The sequence below is a fragment of the Phacochoerus africanus genome, chromosome 12 (assembly GCF_016906955.1).
Source record: "Phacochoerus africanus isolate WHEZ1 chromosome 12, ROS_Pafr_v1, whole genome shotgun sequence".
Classification (NCBI taxonomy): Eukaryota; Metazoa; Chordata; class Mammalia; order Artiodactyla; family Suidae; genus Phacochoerus; species Phacochoerus africanus.
Window position 1 is genome coordinate 23500257 of NC_062555.1, and position 22081 is coordinate 23522337.

Genomic DNA, 22081 nt, shown 5'->3' on the forward strand with positions numbered 1-22081 from the left:
GGAATCATACATTATTTGTGTTTTTGTTTAGGCTTTTCAAATTATTTATCTACTTATTTATTGTCTGCGCCCACGGCATGGGAAAGTTCTTGGGCCTGGGATCAAGCCCAAGCCATGAGCAGTGACAATGCAGAATCCCAACCACTAGGCCACCAGGGAACTAACTGCATGTGTTTTTTTGTTTGTTTGTTTTTTGGGGGGGGTGTCTTTTTTTTTCTTTTTTCTTTTTTTTTCCTTTTAGGGCCACACCTGTGGCATATGGAAGTTCCCAGGCCAGGGGTTGAAATGCAGCTACACCTGCCGGCCTACGCCACAGCCACAGCAACGCAGGATCTGAGCCACGTCTGCAACCTACACCACAGTTCATGGCAGCGCTGGATCCTTAACCCACTGAGTGAGGCCAGGGATCAAACCAGCATCCTCATGGATACGAGTTGGATTCATTTCTGCTGCGCCACAACAGGAACGCCCAGGTTTTTTTCTTTTTTAAATAAAATCGCTTTAAATGAGATGAGGGGAAGATCCATATTATTGTCTTAGTTTTCAGTAGATTTTTTTCAAGCCAAAAGAGCCAGCTGTAGTTAACTTGCTGCAATATCTGGTGAGACCTCTAAGCAAAAACATGTCTTATGAGGAGTGCCCATTGTGGCTCAGCAGGTTAAGAACCCAACTAGTATCCTTGAGGATGTGGGTTCAATCCCTGGCCTTGCTCAGTGGGTTAAGGATCTGGCGTTGCCTCGAGCTGCAGTGTAGGTCACAGATGTGGCTCAGATCCTGTATTGCTGTGGCTGTGGCGTAGGTCGGCAAGTGTAGCTCCATTTCACCCCCTGGCCTGGGAATTTCCACATGCTGCGAAAGTGGCCCTAAAAAGGAAAAAAAAAAAAACAACTACTTGTCTTAGAATGTCAGCTCTCCCCCCATTGAATATCCTGCTTAGGTAAGCATCCTGCTTACCCTGCGCCCAAAAGGGGAGCCACCAATATGTCGCTTGAGTGTCACTTGAGTCCTGGGTGGGTCTGGCTTCCAGGTGAAGGACAGACAGGCAGGGTGAGATGAGAGGTGAAGTGGGATCGACTTTGCTGGATCCTCAGGAGCAGAAAGCACTACGGGAAAAGAGCACGGTGGCACTGCGGGCTGCCCACCTCCACCTGCAGGGACACACCGAAGAGAAGAGAAGCTCCTTTTGGCTTCGGAGCCATCCCAGTGCTTCCCTCTTGTTTCTCTGCCTGCCGGGGCCATGTGAACATAACTCGTAAAATGAAGCATTTGGTCCCCGGAAGGAGTGACATGTGCCCATAGCTGTCAGCAAGACTCTGCTGTGCTGCCCTGTTCCTGGGTCACAGAGGGCAGCTCCTCCCCTGGGGGAGCCTGCTGGGACCATGGGGGTGGGTGGCGCCGGGGAGGGGGCCCTCTGGGGATGCTGTTAGGATTGGCCCCAGAAGTGAGTCACGTGGTGATGGACAGTCCTGCGGTGAAGGGAAGACTGGATACAGAAAAGAAGGCAAAACTCCCCCCTCCCCCCACTCTCTGACACGAGGAAAAACTAGAAAGTTAATGTGGGCGCATCGCACTGCAGCCTGATGAGTGGAGGAAGATGCCATTCCGTGGACCCCCATCAGCTGCCCGTGTCCTGTGGCTGAAATAGGGGGTCTGTGTGATGGGCCGTAGTTGCTTATCTTTGGTTTGCGGATGCATTTTTTGCCCTTGTCCCTTCCCGATTTGCGTCTCCCATTTCTATTTCGCAGGGGCTTTTGGAATGGATATTCTAATTCCTTAGGACTGCAGCAGCTGACAGCATAGACTACACCAGGGGTGAACATTAGCTGTCTCCAGGCTTTTTCAGGACAACTGGGAGTTGGTTTGTGCTAACACACATCGAAAACATTTATTGAGCATCACTATTTGCAAAAGCATAAAAACAGCAAGGAATGGTGCCAGTAATAAGTAACAAGAGGAGTTCCCACTGTGGCTCAGCAGTAATGAACCTGACTGGTATCCATGAGGATGAGTTCGATCCCCGGCCCTGCTCTGTGGGTTAGGGATCTGGCATTGCCGTGAGCTTCGGTGTAGGTCCCAGACATGGCTCAGATCCTGTGTTGCTGTGGCTGTGACATAGACTGGCAGCTGCATCTCTGATTTGACCCCTAGCCTGAGATCTTCCATGTGATGTGGGTGCGTCCCTAAAACAACAACAACAACAAAAACAAGGAAGGAGTTGTCCCCCAATTTGCCTAAGAGAAAATGCTTTTCCTAAAAAAATATTTTAATTGTGGTTGGTTTACATTGTCTGTCAATTTCTGCTGTACAGTAAAGTGACCCAGTCAGCCATCTAGAAACACTGTTTTTCTCATGCTATCTGTCATCATGTTTCATCACAAGGGATGGGACATAGTTCTCTGTGGGGTACAGCAGGGCCTCATTGCTCATCCATTCTAAATGTAACAGTTTGTATCTACTCGCCCCAAACTCCCCCTCCATCCCACTCCCTCCGCCTCTCCCTCTGCAAGCCCAAGTCTGCTCTCCATGTCTGTGAGTCTGTTTAGAAAATGCTTTCTATGTTATTTTCTGGAATTTGGGGTCATAATATCATTAGATGTAAAGACTGAGTCGAATGCATTTGCCGTCCAGAGATGCTGTTTAACACAGGAAATGGATACTGTTGGTGTCAAGTCCAAGGGAGGAGGCTTTCTGGATCAGTAATGCCATTTAAGATGACCCTTCATGCTGACACCCTCTGGGAGATCTCGGAGTCCTTCCTGTCAGTGGGGAAATTAAAGGTCCATGGCTTATAGATTGTGGCTGGTGATGGGAAAACACCCTTGGGTGATAACAGCCAAATATCTTTCGGTGCTGTGGTCGGGATCGTAACTGAATTTAAGCCTCGAGATTTCTTTGTGGGCAAGTACATTGCTCCTCATGCTGAGGTATCCCTGCAAAAACTGTAAGTGTGGCTGAAAGACATGAGTCTTGCCTGAGATGAGAATGTAGCGAGCAAGCAGCTTGATCAATGAGGTCTGTGAGCAGCAGCTCTCCGTGCAGACAAACGGTGGGGAGGGGACTTGGACGCGCACTGAAGACCCCACATGGACAATCACACGCATGTGCACACACAGGCACCCCCTCCCCGTGCCTGGCTCCTTTGCTGCTGTCCTGTGTTTCATTGCTCACCACCCTGAGAGATGTGATGTTTTGAACATCACAGATACTGTTGCTCTAGTGAAATGGTCCCGTGTAACTGAGCTGGAGAGCTGACAGCAGGTTTTAATCAGAACTAAACCAAACAAAAGCCTGTGGTGAAAATCTAGTCGTCATCCCAACCGCCTCCCCCGGCCCCCGGCCCCCTGCCCAAAGTTAGTGCTTAAGACCCCCTGACAGGTTTTCAGCGGCTATTTCTAGACTGTGACATACACACATCATCAAGATAACAAATCCTTTCCCCCAGAACTTGATGTCTTTCAAATGTGTTAGATGAAGAGATTGGGGTTTGTGAATTTCAATGTTCCCAGGAAGAGTCTTGCAGCTTTCACAGGGGCGTGAGAGAAAAAATTAATTCAGAGCCGTCTGGAACGCAGAGGTAAAGCGGGGTTCTCTGAAGAGAAGGCTCTTGATTGCACACTGTGCAATGAAGCTAAAGTTCCAGGCCTCCTGCTGTTTGAGCTTTTTTCTCTTACCGTGGGTTTTGGGGAGGGGACCACAAGAGCCACTGCAAGGGGACAGTTAGACAGAGCGGTTGGACTGAGGGTGGAAGGCAGAAAGAAAATGTCTCAGAATCACATAAATTGGGGTCCAGTCTTGGCTCCTCCAAGCTCGATGCTCTCCCCTGGAGCCCCAGCTTTCTGACCACTGGTCTCTTAGAATCCAGTTCCTGCAGGACCACAGTGAGGGCAGATCCACTACGGCTCAGGCTTCAGCCCCATCTCGCATGCCTATGCTGCCTGCCTGGTCTGGGAGCTAGAGGTGGGGGCTGCTGTGGGGTTGGAGAATGGTTGGGGTCCTGGGTTGGGGGATCAGGGCTCATCTCCTCGCCCTTTGGCAAAGCCAAGGCTTCCTGGTAGATTTTTATAGAACAGAGCCTTCATTATAGCTCACAGAAAAAAAAGAAAAAAAGAAAAAAAAAAAAAGAAGTCTCTCCGAGAGACTTGCTTTAGAAGGTGGGGGGTGGGGGTGGGGGTGGGCACCACTGGTAGGAAAGGCCGCTGCCCGGGAATAAAACTGAGTGAGTGCTGCTGAGTAAGTAGGCGGGGGATGGGGTAGGCAATGCAGGGTGGGGGGTAGGTGGTAGGTGTTACTTTTGTCGCCAGAATGACCATGGAAGGAAAGCTTCTCACATCCAGCCATCGGGGGCTATAGTGCCTGAGAGCCAGCTCTGGCTTGGGAAGCTGAGGGCTGGAGCAATTCCCCCTTAGGTGAATTCATTGCTGTTGGCGTGGCGGGAGCTGCAGCCAGGGGGCCCCCCTGGGGGCACGTTCCTTCAGCCACATGTTGGGGGGTGACCCGGGATCCCCTCAAGCCTCTGCCTGTGGCTGCTCAGCCTGGACAAAGGCGGGGAAGCGCAACCCCTTCCCTCCTTCCCGTTCCCGGAGGACCTCTTGGACCTACGGATGTGCCTAAAAACACATTTTGGAGACTCCCCTTTACCAAATCACAGGGCCCTTTCTGCATACACACCACCTGTGAGTTGGAGAGGGAGCGAGAGCACGTGTCTTTGGCCGACTGCAGGTTTTTCTGTCTAGCGTTCTTTCTCATTCTTGAGGTCAGTGATTAAGTAAAATTTGCTCCCTGTAATCGTGCAAGTCTATTAGGTACCCAGGTTACGTAGTACACCTCAGTAATGAGGTGCGATCTTATCATCATTTTCTTTGTATATTTAGTCTTCTTAGGACCATACCTATGGCTTATGGAGGGTCCCAGGCTAGGGTTTGAATCGGAGCTGCAGCTGGCGACCTACATCACAGCCACAGCAACTCACGATCTGGGCTGCGTCTGCGACCTACCCCACAGCTCACGGCAATGCTGGATCCCGAACCCACTGAGCGAGGCCGGGGATCAAACCTACATCCTCATGGATACCAGGCGGGTTCCTTATTGCTGAGCCACAACAGGAACTCCCTAATAATTTAAAAATAAATAAATAAAGAATGGAGTCCAAGTCCTGCTTTTCCATCTGAAACTTCCCTATTTAATGACTGAAAGGCTTGAACAAATCACCTAACTCCTCTGAGCCTCTGTTTTCTCATCTGCGAAATGGGAACAATAGTGTGTTTGCCCAACTTAATGTTGACTGTTTCACATGAGGCTTGTAAGGGGAAGAAGAAGTGTGAGAGCAAAAAGACAAAAAAAAAAAAGAAGTGTGAGAGCAACTTTATTCTGTTAATGACGATGGCACTATCCTAGATAGGGACCAGCCTTCTCTGCTGTATGGCCAGTTCAGTGACCAGCTGTCATGGTCTCAGCCACAGAAAGAATTTGGATGGGAACGGTTCTTTAATAGCTGAATGTCATCCTGGAGACAATTTCTTTGTTTCCTTTATTGTGGAACAATTCAGTTACGACCTATGTGTAGTTTGAAGCGTTGAGGAAGACAGAATCCTTGGTAACAAGCACGATAAGAAAAGCTCCATCAAAACCCATCACTCTGAAGCCTACACCCCAGTATGTGTAGGAAAAAAATCATAGCTTATCTGATAAGGGGGCTATCTCTCTCTCTCTCTCAGAATAGTCTGGAATCGAAATGATTTTAATTTTTCAATTAAAGCAGCCATGGCTACACATATTCAGAGCAAGCCTAGTTCCACTCTTTTTCAGCATCATAAAGATTTGGGTCAACAGAGATAACAGAGAGAAGTTGATTAAGCCAGCTATTTGGTGGATTACCTTTGTAAAAGATATTGACAGCAGTGAGCTAGTGAATTGTACACAACTTTCAAGGGAAAAAAGAAGTAAACATTGCAGGTACAGGGACTGTAAGAAATGTTGGCACATATGCCCGCCACAGTGCCTGGCATGTACTGAGTACCCAGTAGGTGACTGTCGATGTGAATAAATGAGCAAATGAATTTATGGTCTAAAAAAGAGGCCCTCTTGATTCCTGAACTAGCACAGAGTGGAGCCCAAATGCTACACTTTGGTGGTGATAGGGAGGGGAAACTACTGTTATATCCCAATAGTCAAATGAAATAGAAACACAAGGATTTTTCTTTTTTTCTTTTTCTTTCTTTCTTTCTTTCTTTTTTTTTTGCTGCTTAGGGCCACACCTGTGCCATATGGAAGTTCCCAGGCTAGGGGTCAAATTGGAGGTGTAGTTGCTGGCCTATGACTCAGCCACAGCAATACCAGCGCCTTAACCCACTGAGCAGTGTCAGGGATCGAACCCACATCCTCATGGATACTAGTCAGACTCGTTACCCCTGAGCCACAATAGGAACGCCAAAGAAGATGATCTTGGAGTTCCCGTCGTGGCGCAGTGGTTAACGAATCCAACTAGGAACCATGAGGTTGCGGGTTCGATCCCTGCCCTTGCTCAGTGGGTTAACGATCCGGCATTGCCGTGAGCTGTGGTGTAGGTTGCAGACGCGGCTCGGATCCTGCGTTGCTGTGGCTCTGGCGTAGGCCGGTGGCTACAGCTCCGATTGGACCCCTAGCCTGGGAACCTCCATATGCCGCGGGAGCGGCCCAAGAAATAGCAACAACAACAACAACAACAACAACAAAAGACAAAAGACGGAAAAAAAAAAAAAGAAGATGATCTTGACTCCCCTTCTAGCTCAAAACCTTCTGCAATTCTAATTTCTAAAAGCAACCTCTTATTAAGTAATTCTACTTAGAGGTTAGAGATTTGAGTGTTGCAGGTCCACTCATCTCTTGTCTTTAAGAGTTGGGGATCCAAGCTTGTTTGGCATAAGATAGGCAATAGCTCGCTTTTAAGGAGGCCAGTGCACTGAAATTCATTTGCTAGGTGACGCTGTTGAAAGCCACGTGCTCATGGGATTGTCACATCCATTTTGGGCCAGATTCAGGAATCGGGAATCACCCAGAAATCTGTGCCTCTGTGGTGGGCATCTTGCTGTTGGCCACACATCCTGGTGGCTTCTTCGTGGGTTTGCCCGGCACCTGCCAGGACTATCCAGAAGAATTGCCCTCCCTTCCCTCCAAACTTGAGATAAGAATGACAGTAATGCAAAGGAAGAAACACAAGCATCTAGAACATGAGATGGTGCAGAGTTCCCATAGGGGTGCAATGGTAATGAACCTGACTGGTAACCATGAGGATGAGGGTTTGATCCCTGGCCTCTCTCAGTGGGTTGGGAATCCGGTGTGGCCGTGAGCTGTGGTGTAGGTTGCAGGCGTAGCTCAAATCTGGTGTTGCTGTGGCTGTGGTGTAGGCTGGTGGCTGCAGCTCTGATTTGATCCCTAGCCAGGGAACTTCCATATGGCATGAGTGCAGCCCTAAAAAACAAACAAACAAACAAAAAAACTGGCTTTTTTCAGATGTCTTTGTGTGTTAAAATCAGTGTGTGTCTCTTAGATCTTGATGAAATGGTGCTGTGGATTTGGGGGTTTTGTTTTTGGACGCTGCCCAGGAGGGCGTCATGGACCACACTGGTGCATCATCAGTGTCATTTCATGGTGACAGCAGCGTGCATGGCCATGGCCGGGTCCCCGCTATGTCAGTTACCCCCTCCAGGCTGCCTCCCACCTCAGGGAGAGTGGCAGCTGGTTGAGGGGAGCTCCCACCCCGCCCCGGGCAGCAGAGGAAGCCCCAGGAGAGGTGACACGGGTCCTCTGCCTGGGCATCAGCTCCTGCCAGTGAGGGAAAGTCCTCCAGGCCCCTGGCTGCTTTTGCTGCCTCCTGTCGGGTTTCTTGAATGTGGGTTGAGTTTCCTTACAATGCGTTGAATGAATGAGAATAAGAAAGTGTGTGTTGGCAGAATTACAGCAGAATAATGCCAGGACTTTCCAAGTCAGCACATGAATTTAAGCAGAGCAGAGTTTCAAGTCCGTGGGGCTCAGAGCAATCGCTATTCTTCGAATAATGAAAAGTACAAATGTTTTATGTTCAAAGGTTAACAAATGGGCCTCTTTCCCTGGCCCTCTGGCTGCTCAAAGTGGGTGCTGCTCCTGATTGCACTTGTATTTTCTAGACAATTAGGAACATTTTCCACTCAGCATTTAAGAGGTTCGAGCTGGTGGGAGACACTTTTTTTTTTTTTTTCAAGCTAAAGTTTCCTTTAAAACAAAACAAAACAAAACAGTTTTTCCTTTCTACAAGTGGACGAAAGTTTTAAAGTATCAGGCTTTCAAAATAGCGCACTTAGCCTTGTCTGCATAATTATTATATTTGTCATGGGATTAGCACGTTCCCAGACTATGTTTCTACGCAAGTATCTAACGTTGCCCAGAATTGTGGTTCTTCACAGGGTATTATGTGGATTTAGGCAAAGTGGACCCAGCGCCATCCACTAGAACTTGTGTTATCAAGGCAATTATTGCCGATAAAATGGAAGCCACTGATCTTAATGAGCCAATAGGAAAATGAAAGCTGCTGAAACAGCCTAAACGCCACAGATAAACAAAAAACACACAAGACAACAGCAAAACCCTTGGTAATTCATGGTGGGCTGAACCTAGTTTCAGGAACTTCTCTGCATCGTCATTTATTTGCTGCCTGCCTAGAGCAAACAACAATAATAACAAATAGTGTCTTGTCTAATTTCTTACATTCTTTCTTAGTGGCTTCACTTTTCCCTTCGTAAAATGGCATCTATGCCACCTCATCTATTTGCCAGCACTTGGGGCTGTTTCTGGGAAGCAGCAGTTTGCTCTTCCGGGTCTGCTCGTGGGCTGCAAATAGTGGATAATAGCTTCTGCCTTCTTAATAGAGGGGAAGGCACAGACTTCATTTGGAACTTAGAATGTCAGGGGATCATTTTATTCCATTGTATTGAATGACAATAAGGAGGTATTCCGGCTCAAAGGCTGGGAGATGGCCTTAGAGAAACCCTAGGCGTCACCTATGCATACTGTGTGCATGTTGCATGTCATTGAAAGCACACGGGGGCATGTTCACAGCCAGCCTCTCCACCCCCCATTCTCTGGCCCTGACCCCAGAGCAGAGATGCTGCAGGTGCTGGTCGGGAGATGCCCTGAGCCGCACGTAATGAGCATGGTCTCTTTTCCTTGCCAGATCTCCCAGCTGATGACAGAGCCTGGCCGGGAGGGCCTGACAGAGGCGGTGCTGAATCGCTACAATGCGGACAAGCCTTCAGCCTGCGGTGTCCCCGCCTCGCAGGGCTCCGGCGTGGCCAGCGAGACCTCCGCGGGCACCTCCGTGGCCGCGTCCTTCTTTGCAAGGTAAGGCTCTTGGTTCTTGCAGGTGTGCCCACCTGGGTCGCGTCCCTGCAAGAAGAGTTTGGGGCTGCTCTTTGGCTTCATCTTTAAGACGGGGTTTCTCAGCCTCAGCCCCACTGGCATCTTGCGCCAGGTAACCCAGTGCTTCCGGACTGGTCCTAAGCCTGTGGGGTGTTTAGCAGCATCCTTGGCCTCTACTCACTAGATCACTATGGCAACTCAAAACGTCTCCAGAGGTTGCCAGTGTCGCCTGGGTTGAGGACCTCTGCTCTAAGACTCTGGGGCTCTAAAGACGGTCTGCACCCCGGCAGGTGTTTCCAGAGTTATCGTCTCATTACAGAAAATGAACTGCTTACACATGATCTATTGGGAGTTCCCGCTGTGGCTCAGCAGGTTAGGAACCTGAATAACATCGCGGAAGATGTGGGATCGATCCCTGGTCTTGTTCAGTGGGTTATGGATCTGGCATTGCTGGATCCATGTGCCACATGTGTGGCCCTAAAAAGCAAAAAAAAAAAAAAAAAAAAAAGAACGATGACATAGATGACAGTTGTCTTCCTTCTTGACAGACTAGCTGGACCGTTTCATAACGATCCAGCTAATTTTAGAAACTTAAAAAAAATGAGAAATAAAAAAGAAAGGTATTTCAGCAATGTTTTCTGCCTACTTTTAGCAACATGGCAGAGACAGGGCAGGCGACAAAGGACAGCTGAGCGGGAGAGCATTTCAGGGACCGTCTGATTTGATCTGCTTATTTTATGAAGGAGGAAATGAGAGCCGGGAAAGTCAAACTGTGTGGGAGTTTATAGCAAAGCCAGAAATAAATAGGGACCAGATTCCTCCAGTTTTTCCTTTGTGACTCATGCTGTCCTTGATACTTGGAACTTCACGTTAGGAAACATTCTCTCCCTGAGGTCTGTGAGCTCCTGAATAAGCAGGATGATTGAATAGCATCAAACAGGAGATCAAACATCTCCTTGGTTGGGAGTTCGATGTCGGCCTCAGTTGTCCTCATCTATAAAATGAGGAGAAATGCCTGCTCCCTGGGGCTGCTCTGAAGAGTAAGATGATTGTAATTTAGGAGTTCCTGTTGTAGCTCAGTGGATAACGGACTCGACTAGTTTCCACGAGGATGCGGGTTCAATCCCTGGCCTTGCTCGGTGGGTTAGAGATCCGGCGTTGCTGTGGCTGTGGTGCAGGGTGGCAGCTGTAGCTCCGATTCGACTCCTACCCTGGGAACCTCCATATGCCACGGGTGCGGCCCTAAAAAGACAAAACAAACAAACAAACAAACCAAGATGATTGTAAACTATAACGTATGTGCTATACAAGCGGTAATTCACTATGGACCTGACAAGTATGCCAGGAAGCAGGGCCACCGTCTGGCTTTTCTGGTTGTCCTTAGGAATGGTGACAGCCAAAGCACAGATATGAGGAAGGGGCTTCGACTGGGAAAGGAGCAAGTGAGAGGAGGACCAGAGAGCTGATATTCTGGATTAAGACACAGTAAAGGCAGCACGTGGGGTTTGTGGAGGGTCTGTTTGTACCCGGGTGTCATTTTTTTTTTAATTATTCCTCAATGAATTTATTCCATTTATAGTTGTACAGTGATCATTACAACCCAATTTTATAGCCTTTCCATCCCAAACCTCCAGCCCATCCCCCACCCCCCCAACCTGTCTCCTTTGGAAACCATACATTTTTCAAAGTCAGTGAGTCAGGATCTGTTCTGCAAAGAACAGATTCCACATATAAGTGATAGCATTTGATGTTGGTGTCTTGCTGTCTGATGGACTTCACTCAGCATGATAATTTCTAGGTCCATCCATGTTGCTGCAACTGCTGTTCTTTCCTTTTGATGGCTGAGTAATATTCCCTTGTGTGAATGTACCACATCTTCTTTATCCACTCCTCTGTTGATGGACATTTAGGTTGTTTCCGTGTCTTGGCTGTTGTATATAGGGCTGCAGTGAACATTGCAGGACATGTGTCTCTTTGAGTCTCTTTCTCTGGATTGATGCCCAGGAGTGCCAGGTGCCGTGTTAATTGTGCTATGAACAACTGGGCCACCATGAATGTATAGGAAGTGACAGGAGATATGTGCGCGGTGGCCGCCTGGCAACAGAGGCCGTTGTGTTAGCTCTGCCTTGAACTTCTGTGTTGTCTGGGACCACTGAGAAAGCTGGTTGGGAGCTCACAGCCGTGCCATTCAAGGAGAGAATAACAAGACGGAAGGGAGTATGAGGGAATGCCATACGCACAGATGATCCCAGGACCCGGGTCGCTGTTGGGACCTGTTCGCTGGAGGATGTGACTTAAAGTGGGGAGAACCCCGGCAGCTACGTCCTGGCAGGTTTAGTCCGGAGAAGGGAGCCCCCAGCTGTCTCTCGGCCCATCAAGTAAAAGCAGGACTTGGATGACTGCCTAAGACACTCACGTATGTGGGCCAAGGCTGAATAAAACCTAACGATGGGGGAGTGCCCATTGTGGCTAAGGGGGTTACAAACCTGACTAGTATCCATGAGGATGTGGGTTGGATCCCTTTAACCCTTGCTCCGCGGGTTAAAGATCCAGAGTTGCCGTGAGCTGTGGTGTAGGTCACAGATGCGGCTCGGATCCGGCGTCGCTGTGGCTGTGGGGTAGACTGGCAACTGTAGCTCTGATTCAACCCCTAGCCTAGGAACCTCCATATGCTGTGACTGCGCCCCTAAAAAGACAAGAGAAAACAAACAAGCAAACAAAAAAACCTAATGATGAAAGGGAGCGTTCTCCCAGCTCAGAACAGAGAACTTGCTCACAGTTCAGTCTGCTTCAGGAGCGGGTGAGGTCCCCGTCACCGAGGGAAGGCAAGCTTGCAGGGAATGCCTACCTGGCCTCATTGCTGGTGAGAACATGCAATGCTCAGATGGGGGCTGATCTCCTGAAATGCCGAAATGCCTTTTGTTCAGAGTCCATCCAGAGATTTTTACAGATTGACTGACTCACAGCCCACCCGCCCCCCTCCCCCCCCCAAAAAAAAACCAGAAAGAGGATTTGAAGCAGGAAGAACTATGAGGGCAGTGAGCCTAAGGGACCAAGTTTAGGGAAAACACTCTTCCTGCTGCCAGCAGACCAGCAGTGTGGTCGGTTCAAGGAGAGGATGCTGAGATGAGCTAGACTAGGCGATTGGCTGGGAGAGCCTGCATGCTGGACGGGTGGGGAGCTGGAGGCCAGCTTCCCCGACAATCAGAGGAGGATTTACAAACAGGTGAACAAACAGCAGAGGAAAGGATGGCAAGGGACAGGCCGAGACGGTCGTCCCGAGACTTTTGCTTTGCCCACGGAGGGGTAGAAAGGAAACACCGAGGCAGACCCCAAAAGAGCAGGCCGATGGTGTTGCTTGGGAGAGGCCCTGCCAATGACGTTAGCGATAAACAGAGACTCCAGGTTTCAGAATTGCAAGCGCTTGTGGTATGAGCTTTGGGAGAGCCGGAAAGGATGCACAGGGCTGCCTAAATCCTTGTAATTGCTTTCTCGGTAGTGAACTCGGACGGCACTTAGATCTTAATGGTTTAAGGCATTAAAAGTAAATACTTTGGCCGAAGGGGCGGGGGGGTATGGAGTGGAATTGACGGGGACTTTGGGGTTAGTAGATGCAAACTGTGACATTTAGAATGGATAAGCGATGAGGTCCCACCACACAGCCCAGGGACCTGTATACCCAGTCTCTTGGGATAGACCATGATGGAAGATACTATAAGAAAGGGAGTGTATATAATATATGGGTGTGACTGTGTCACTTGATGTACAGGAGAAACTGGTACAACATTGGAAATCCACTATACTTAAAAATAAAAAAAAAGAAAAAGGAAATGGTTTGGGAGTTCCCACTGTGGCACAGCAGGTTAAGGACCCTGCACTGGTTCTGTGGTGGCTCAGGTCACTGCTGACGTGGGGGTTCGATCTTCAGCCCAGGGGCCATGGGTTACGGATCTGGCGCTGCTGCAGCTGTGTTATAGGTCACAGCTGTGGCTTGGATTCAGTCCCTGAACCGGGAACTTCCATATGCCTTGGGTCTGGTAAAAAAATATATATATAGATAAATAAATAATAAAATAAAAAAATTTAGGTACATGGTTTGTGTTTAAAGGGTGTATGTCACAGTGTATGGTGGGGGGGAAGTATCGTGGGACAAAGACGCGTTCTTTGTATATGTGTATGTATATCTCCCTGCACCTGTTACCCTGTTGGCCCTGCTGTTCTCGATGAATAATAGTTGGGCTGTCGAACCTCCCAGAGATGGAGGCGGAATCCTGCCTCCCTCCCTGTCACCATTGGGAACCAAAAGCAGGGGGCTGAATGACCCGCTCAAAGTCGACGCTGTCAAGAGGGAACCAGGCACGTACCTCACCTCCGTGGGTCCCCAGAGGTCCACATGAGAAGTCAGCCCAGCCCAGCTTGCGTTGTCAGACAGAAAACTGAGTCCCTATGCGAGGAGCCTTCTCTTTCAGCTCAGGCAAAGCTGTATGCAGTGACAGGAAAGGCAGCTTTTTAAAAATTTATTTAATTCGGGGAGGCGCTGCGCCCGCAGCATACAGAAAAAGCTGGACCAAGGATCAGACTGGAGCTACCACAGTGACAGCTCTGAATCCTTAACTGCAAGACCACCAGGCATCTCCTGGGTGGCTCTTAATAAGGATGACATCTGGTGCCCAGACTGGAACCACATTCGTGGTTATGGTTTTCTGCGGAAGAAGAGGGGTGTCTCTCTGCCTAGGGGTTCGGGGGCTGAGTCAGCTCCTTAGGTCTGTGCTCACCACTTCCCAATTCTTTCTGCTTGACTGTGTGATGGAAACACCACCCTGAGTCTGCAGGGCCCGGGGCTGCCCACAGCTCCAGGTGATGACAGGGTGGCCGGCTCTCAGGACCTGGGCTGAGCACACTTCATTTCATATACAAGTGGCACCCTTTGCCACATCCATGGCCAACGTGGCTGATGGTTCCTGAACACTCTGTATGCATCACTCACTCTACTGAGCTCTGAATATGCAGAGTCTCCCTTAATCCTCGGAGGAGCCCTGTGCTATAGAGTCCCCTGTTTGCTGGGTTTTCAGTCCTCTCTTCAGATGCTACTTCTTTTTTTTTTTTTTTTTTCTGAATCTTTTTGCCTTTTCTAGGGCTACTCCTGTGGCATATGGAGGTTCCCAGGCTAGGGGTCAAATCAGAGCTGTAGCCGCCAGCCTACACCAGAGCCACAGCAACGCGGGATCCCACCCTCGTCTGCAACCTACACCACAGCTCACTAAGCAACACCAGATCCTTAACCCACTGAGCGAGGCCAGGGATCGAACCCGCAACCTCATGGTTCCTAGTTGGATTCATTAACCACCGAGCCACAACGGGAACTCCATTCAGATGCTGCTTCTGATTGTAATATTTTTTGTTTACACGTCTTACGTTTAGCCCACAACCCTTGCAAGACCATTGCTTTCTACCAAATTCAAATGAAATTTTCAAGTTAAATTATATCAATTTTTTTTGCTGCCCTATTTTCTTTTTTAAAAATCTTTTAGCTATAGTTGATTTACAATGTTCTGTCAATTTCTGCTGTAGAGCAAAGTGACCCCATCAGACATATACATACATTCATCTTTCTCATCGTCATCTCTCTTACCCTCCATCATGTTCTATCACAAATGCTTGGATACAGCGCCCTGTGCTACACAGCAGGATCTCATTGCTCATCCCTTCTCAATGGAATAGTTTGCATCTACTAGCCCCAAACTCTCTGTCCATCCCACTCTCTCCCCTGCCCCCTTGGCAACCACAAGTCTGCTCTCCATGTCTGTGAGTCTGTTTCTGTTCTGTTCATCTAGGTTCCTCTGTGCCATATTTTAGATTCCACATATAAGTGACATCATATGGTCTTTGTCTTTCTCTTTCTGACTTACTTTACTTACTTAGATAATCTCTAGGTCATTCTTTTCTTAGGGATGTTACTATATTTCTGTCCATCTCTACTTGTGCAGTTTCTTCCATCTCTGCTCTTAGCCCATTCGTCGTGTCACCTAAGAGGCCAGAAGTCGCTGGGCATTAAAATCAAGACCAGGAGTTCCTGTTGTGGCTCACTGGTAAGGAACCCGACTAGTATCCCTGAGGATGTGGGTTCCATCCGTGGCCCTGCTCAGTGGGTTAAGGATCTGGTGTTGCCGTGAGCTGTGGCGTAGGTCACAGATGCATTTCAGATCCCGTGTGGCTGTGGCTGTGGTGTAGGCCGGCAGCTGCAGCTCCGATTCGACCCCTAGCCTGGCAACCTCCGCATGCCTCTGGTGCGGCCCTAAAAAGATTAAAAAAAAAAAAAGAAGAAGAAAAGAAAAAAAAAAGAAAACTAAGAGCAGCTTGAGTGCTTGGGGGGTCAGGGGCTCAGCTGAGTCAAGAAAGCCAACACCTGACTCCAAGGCCTTGCCCCCAGACGTGTCCCCCTCCGTGGGGCGTGTTCCTGGTGCTTTGGGTACACGTGCTGCTGTACACACAGCTCTTACTCCTCAGAGAGGGTCCTGCTTAAGAGCCACTTCCACACTCTTGCGATAGCAAACTCAAACAGTACCTGTTCCACCGGCTACGGAGGATGCTTTTCATACGTAATCCTGTGCCGCAAAGGCATTCTTGAGTCCCTGTGCAGGCTGACACATGATGGGAGTAGTTGGTTATTTGCAGGGAGCTTATTAAGTCAAAGAAGGATGAGAAGGAGTGTGAGTCCGCTCATGGTTCTTTTGTTTTCCATCGGGTACAGTTCCCTTAGGGATGCCCACATCTTCCCATTAGAAATACATCAACAATTATTACGAGAGACAAACTGTCCGAAATACACCACAGTTGGTTTTGGGTGATCCAGGAGGAGAAAAACGGAGCAGAGTCTACACGATCTTGCAGGGTCTACAAGATGCTGACTTACTGTGGAGAAACGGGGCAGCCTTTCTGCCTCCAGTTTTCCTGATTGGAAGTTCATTTCCAGCACCATGTCCATTACGATAGAATGACGTTTCTACCAAACCCCCCCAAAAAAACGAAAAAACAAAACTGGGGAGTTCCGTCGTGGCTCAGCAGTTTACCAACCCGACTCGTATCCATGAGGATGCAGGTTCAATCCCTGGCCTTGCTTGGTGGTTTAAGGATCCAGCACTGCCGTGGGTGAGCTGCATGGTAGGTTGCAGATGCAGCTTGGATCCTGCATTGCTGTGGCTGTGGTCTGTAGGTCACAGCTGCAGTGCCCATTCGACCCCTAGCCTGGGAACTTCCATAGGCCATGGATGTGGCCCTAACAAGAAAAAAAAAAAAAAATACTAAGAGCTTCTGGGAGCTCATATTGTGGAACTTCTGTCTACAATGATTGTATTTTTCCTCGTTCTCATTTTGTTTTCATGAAAGCATCTGGTACCCCCGTCTGCCTCCTCACTCCTTCTAGGGCCTCATGCTGACGCTCCCCTTTCCCTGGTTGTTCTTCTCCTCCCCATCTAGCTCCCTGTCTGCCTCTGCTGTGAGGCTGCCACTGGACCTCCTCTGGAGCACGTGTGCGCAGGGCTGGTGTGCATAACTGGGCCATTTGCCCCAGAGACAAGGGCACCATTCAGCTGGTGGGTGGGGCTTAACTCTGGCTCCACCTCCTAGCCGAGCCGAGGCTCCTCCCGCGGGGCTCCGTTTATCCAATTGGGCATCTTTTTCTCGATTGCATGAAAGGGCAGAATGGGCTCCTGTCGCACCAGCTGCTCCTGCCCCTCTTCTGGGGGTTAAACAGCTTTGGGGGAGCGATCTTTGAAGGCGTGATGTGGAAACCAAATGCCTACCCTCTGAGTTTCTTATTTATTCTCAGCAGGTCAGAGCTTTACTTTTCGTGGACTTCTTAGAAAAGAAGGGACTTGCACTCGTGTATACGATGCAGGGAGTGTTGAGGGAATCAGTTATGTGGCTGTGGTTTCGCTGCAACACACATCAGTGGCAATATGAGAGGAAAGCATCAAGAGGGCGCCGCATGTGTACTCAGTACTCTCGGGTCGCAGGGGCTCCAGGAGGTGGTTTCAAGTGTTTGCTGTGTGAAGAAGTGAATCCTTGATTGCTTATGAGAGACAGAGAAAGCACCAAGCGAGAGTGGCCGCAATGCCATGTCTCTACACTGTTATCCTTTGTGTTCAAAACAAATCCAAAAACACCCAGACTTATAAGCCTAACGACTGATAGGCCACCCTGGCAGCCTTCAGGACTGTTCTCTTTTGGGGTGTGCAGAGCACAACGGAAGCACACTCATGGCTTGACCCAGGCTTCTGAGCTGGTGATCTCTACCGAAGAGAACGGCCAGCGTTTGCCACCCCTTGTCATCTCTTGCTGCTGGGGACGTGTAAGCGACGGTATTTTCGGACTTAAGTCCTTTGTGTGACCAATGGCCATTTGAGATGCTGGCAATCAGCTCGCAACCTCTGGGAGTCTTTTGTACAGCTTTGCCTCCGTTGAAAATCCAGTTCTTCCCTTGGTGTGGATGTTTGAAGGCAAAGCAGTCCCAGTGAGCCTGAAGGAGCCCAGAGATTCTTGTCAAATATTCTCAGGGTAGGCATTCTGATTCTTTTTTTTTTTTTAAAGGGCTGCACCTGCAGCATATGGAAGTTCCCAGGCTAGGGGTTGAATCAGAGCTGCAGCTGCCGGCCTACACCACAGCCACAGCAACACGGGATCCGAGCCACGTCTACAACCTCCACCACAGCTCGTGGCAGCGCCGGATCCTTAACCCACTGAGCGAGGCCAGGGATCGAACCCTAGTCCTCATGGATACTAGTCAGATGGGAACTCTGGCATTCTGGTTCTTACTGTACACTTTGAATGTCTTTTTTTTTTACTGATGCATGGGGAGGGGAAGAAGAGTATTGGATAAAGTGAAGAGAGAGATGGAGTGGCCCTCGGTTGAATCCACAGCCTGCCACCGACACTCTGACTTTAGGCAACGGACTCGACCTCGCTCATAAGCCTCAGTTTCTCCTGTTAAACAGGGATCATCACATCTGCTTCATGGGATTAGGGTGAGGATTCGTGAAAATGTGCTGGTTCTGTGTGAATGTCGTCTAAATCCTAGATGTGATGTTAAGAGGACACTTTCTGTGAAAAGGGTGGCATTCTACCTTCCTTGGGAAATCCAGTGAATTCTCACCATTCCTCCCCTCCCCCTCCTTTTTTTTTTTGGTTTTTTTGCCTTTCCTAGGGCCGCTTCCCGTGGCATATGGAGGTTCCCAGGCTAGGGGTCGAATTAGAGCTGTAGCCGCCGGCCTACGCCAGAGCCACAGCAACGCAGGATCCGAGCCACATCTGAGACCTACACCACAGCTCACGGCAATGCCGGATCCTTAACCCACTGAGCAAGGGCAGGGATCGAACCTGCAACCTCATGGTTTCTAGTCAGATTCGTTAATCAGTGCGCCTCAACGGGAACTCCCTCCCCCCCCTCTCCTTTTGGCCACCCCAAAGCATATAGAGATCTGAGCCCAGGGATCAGATCCAAGCTGCAGTCGTGATGTATGCTGCAGCTGTGGCATGGCTGGATCCTTTAACCCACTGCGCCTGGCCAGGGATCGAACCTGCATCCTGGTACTACAGTGATGATCCTATTGCACCACAGTGGGAACTCCACAACACCTCCCCCCTCCCCCACCTTTTTTTTTTATGCCACACCCTTAGCATAGGGAGGTTCCCAGGCTGGGGGTCAAATTGAAGCTGTAGCTGCTGGCTTACACCACAGCTACAGCCATGCCAGATCCAAGCCGCATCTGCGACCTACACCACAGCTCACGGCAATGCTGGATCCTTATCCCACTTAGCAAGGCCAGGGATTGAACCTGTGTCCTCGTGGATACTAGCCAGGTTCATTTCTGCTGAGCCACGACGGGAACTCCACAACATTCCCGTTTGATGGGTGGCTTGAGTCATGCCTACCTTTACAGTGTGTATCCACATGGCACCTCGTAATCCCGCCTGATGACTACCTAGGACCTCCACAGCCATTGTAAGGATCAGGAATCACGCCTCGGGGAGCAAAAAGTGCCCTCTCAGGGGCAGATGAGTACAGTTGGCTCTTAAAGCCTGGCCTGGAATGAGCCAGGCCCCACTGGTGATGGAAAACCCCAGGGACCCGCACGGAAACTCAGCGTCCTCTCTTTCGGGCTCCAGATAGCTGATGACACACTCCTAAATCTTTGCAGGGTTTCTTTCTCTCGTTTTATAGCCCTAGGAAAACCCTCAAACAACAACAAAGAAAACAAAAGGGAGAAATAGAGGAGCAGTTAAGGACTCCATGGCAGGAGCTCCTGTTGTGGCTCCGTGGGTTAAGGACCTGATGTTGTGTTTGTGAGGATGCAGGTTCAATCCGTGGCCTTGCTCAGCGGGTGGGTTAAGGATCCGGCTTTGCTGCAAGTTGTGCGGGTGTGGTATGGATCTTAGACGCAGCATGGATCCTGCATTGCTGTGGCTGTGGTCTGTAGGGCACAGCTGCAGCTCCCATTCGACCCCTAGCCTGTGTGTTGCCCTAAAAAGAAAAAAAAAAACAAAACAATTCCGTGACTGTATCGCTTGGTGGTGACTCAGATGTGGAGAACTGGAATTCTGCCATGACACTGACAGGGAAAATGAACCCACACAGTAAATAAAATAGAGGTGAAGGGGGGAAATATTCTCTTTTTGTTAAGCCCGTCTCGATTTAAACTGGGGGCAGAAGAGGGAGGATAAAGTGGTGTGGAGTCAATTCACAAAGAACAAAGGAAGGACCTGCGTGTGTCCTGCAGGAGCAGATGGATGGGGAAAGGATGAGACTTTATCTACTTTATTTATCTGAGGCATCTTTCCTCGTCTGCACTTCCACTCCCACTCTCCTGCAATACCTCTGTAACTTGTTTCCTTTCCTTAGTACTCTACTCATTTTAAAAAAGAATAGCCTGCCTTTGTCAAATGTTTCCTGTATGCCAACACGATACTGAGTTCTTCTTTTTTTTTTTTTTGGCCATGCCCATCACATGCAGAAGTTCCCAGGCCAGGGATTGAACCCACACCACAGCAGCGAGCAAGCCACAGCAGTGACAACACAGGATCCTTAACCCACTGCCTCACCAGGGAACACCTATTCTGAGTTCTTTACACAAATTTAAACTTCAGAAGGCCCTGTGAGTTGGCCCTCTTATCACCCCCTTGTTTAGAGGTAAAAGCTGAAGCTCAGATTGGTGAAGTAACTCGCCTGTGGTCAGACAATGAGTAGCAGGTGTTTAGGTGCTTGAGCCCAGAGACCTGATTCCAGAGCCCAGAAGCCAGAATGGAAGCTCTGGAAGGGGAGAGATACTTTGTTCTTGGCTGGAGCCCTAGCACCTAAGAGAATACCTAAGTACTGTTTGTTGAATGAATGAACAAACGCTTTTAGCTGCCATGCCTGTCTACCTCCAAGCTCAAGACGGGCTGTGATGGGTGGGCAATCAGGAAGTCTCAACAGGAGGAGGATCCATGAGACCAAAGTAGAGAATGAATGCAAAGCACATCACAGAAACCCTAGGAAGAAACATTTTGATCAACTACTCTATTCTTCTAATTGTGTTAGTTACTAAAATAGTGCTTCCTGTTTCACTCAGTACAAAAGTTAAGGTTTGTTTGTTTGTTTTCAGTGACTTGCAAGGGTCTCTCTATAATCTGCCCTCCTCTCCACCCTCCTTCCTGCCCCCTCTGATCTAGGCACCCGACCTCCTTGCTTTTCTGCAAAAAATTGCCAAGACCATTCCCTCCTCCCAGACCTGGCTCGTTCTCTTCCCTCTCCTCTTTCTTCAGATACCCGCTTGGCTCAGCCCTTCCTTCCTTCAAATTTTTGCTCAAATGCCACTTAATGGCAAGACCTCCCCTGACCTCCCTGCTTAATATCACAGCTCTTCTGTCTCCACATCCCTCATCCCACATGATGCCTATAGTCTGAGGAATATCTGTTGAATCAGTGAATCCCTATATTCATGGCAGCACGGTTCACAATAGCCAAGACATGGAAACTACCTAAATGTCCATTAGATGAATGGACTGAAAAGATGTGGTACATATACACAATGGAATACGATTCAGCCGTTAAAAAGAACAAAATAATGCCATTGGCCGCAACATGGGTGCAACTAGAGATTCTCATACTAAGTGAAGTGAGTCAAAAAGAGAAAGACACATACCATATGATATCACGTATATCTGGAATCTAACATACAGCACAAATGAACCTATCTACAGAAAAGCAGCAAACTCATGGACTTGGAGAACAGGCTTGTGGTTGCCAAGGGGGCGGGGGAGGGAGTGAGATGGATGGAGAGTCTGGGGTGAGTAGATGCAAACTATTGCATTTGGAGGCGATAAGCCATGAGGTCCTGCTGTAGAACACAGGGAACTATATCCAGTCGCTGGTGATGGAACATGATGGAGGATAATGGGAGAAAAGGAATGTATCTATATGTGTGACTGGATCACTTTGCTGGAGGGGGAAATTGACAGAACATTGTAAATCAACTATAATAACATTTTTTCTCTGAAAAATGAATCTCAGACTAAAAGGGCGATGGGCATTGAAGTCTCCAGGTTGTCCTCCACTGAATTTCTTTGAGAAGTTCCCGTTTTTTTCCCACTCAATTCAAACTGCACGCTTAGGATTTCAATTATCCTTTTAAACGTAGGATGTTTGCGGAGGGCGTCACACCATCACAAAGCGTGG

The 22081-nt window shown here is 48.9% G+C and overlaps 1 protein-coding gene across 1 annotated transcript in view; it reads left to right on the top strand.

The window, feature by feature from the left end:
• The window catches only part of KIF26B (kinesin family member 26B), a 507916-nt gene that overhangs the window by 240019 nt on the left and 245816 nt on the right, over positions 1–22081 (top strand). The window contains exon 4 of the mRNA XM_047754531.1: positions 9185–9351. Within this exon, the coding sequence (XP_047610487.1) occupies positions 9185–9351 (167 nt within the window). The remainder of the gene's footprint in view (positions 1–9184; positions 9352–22081) is intronic.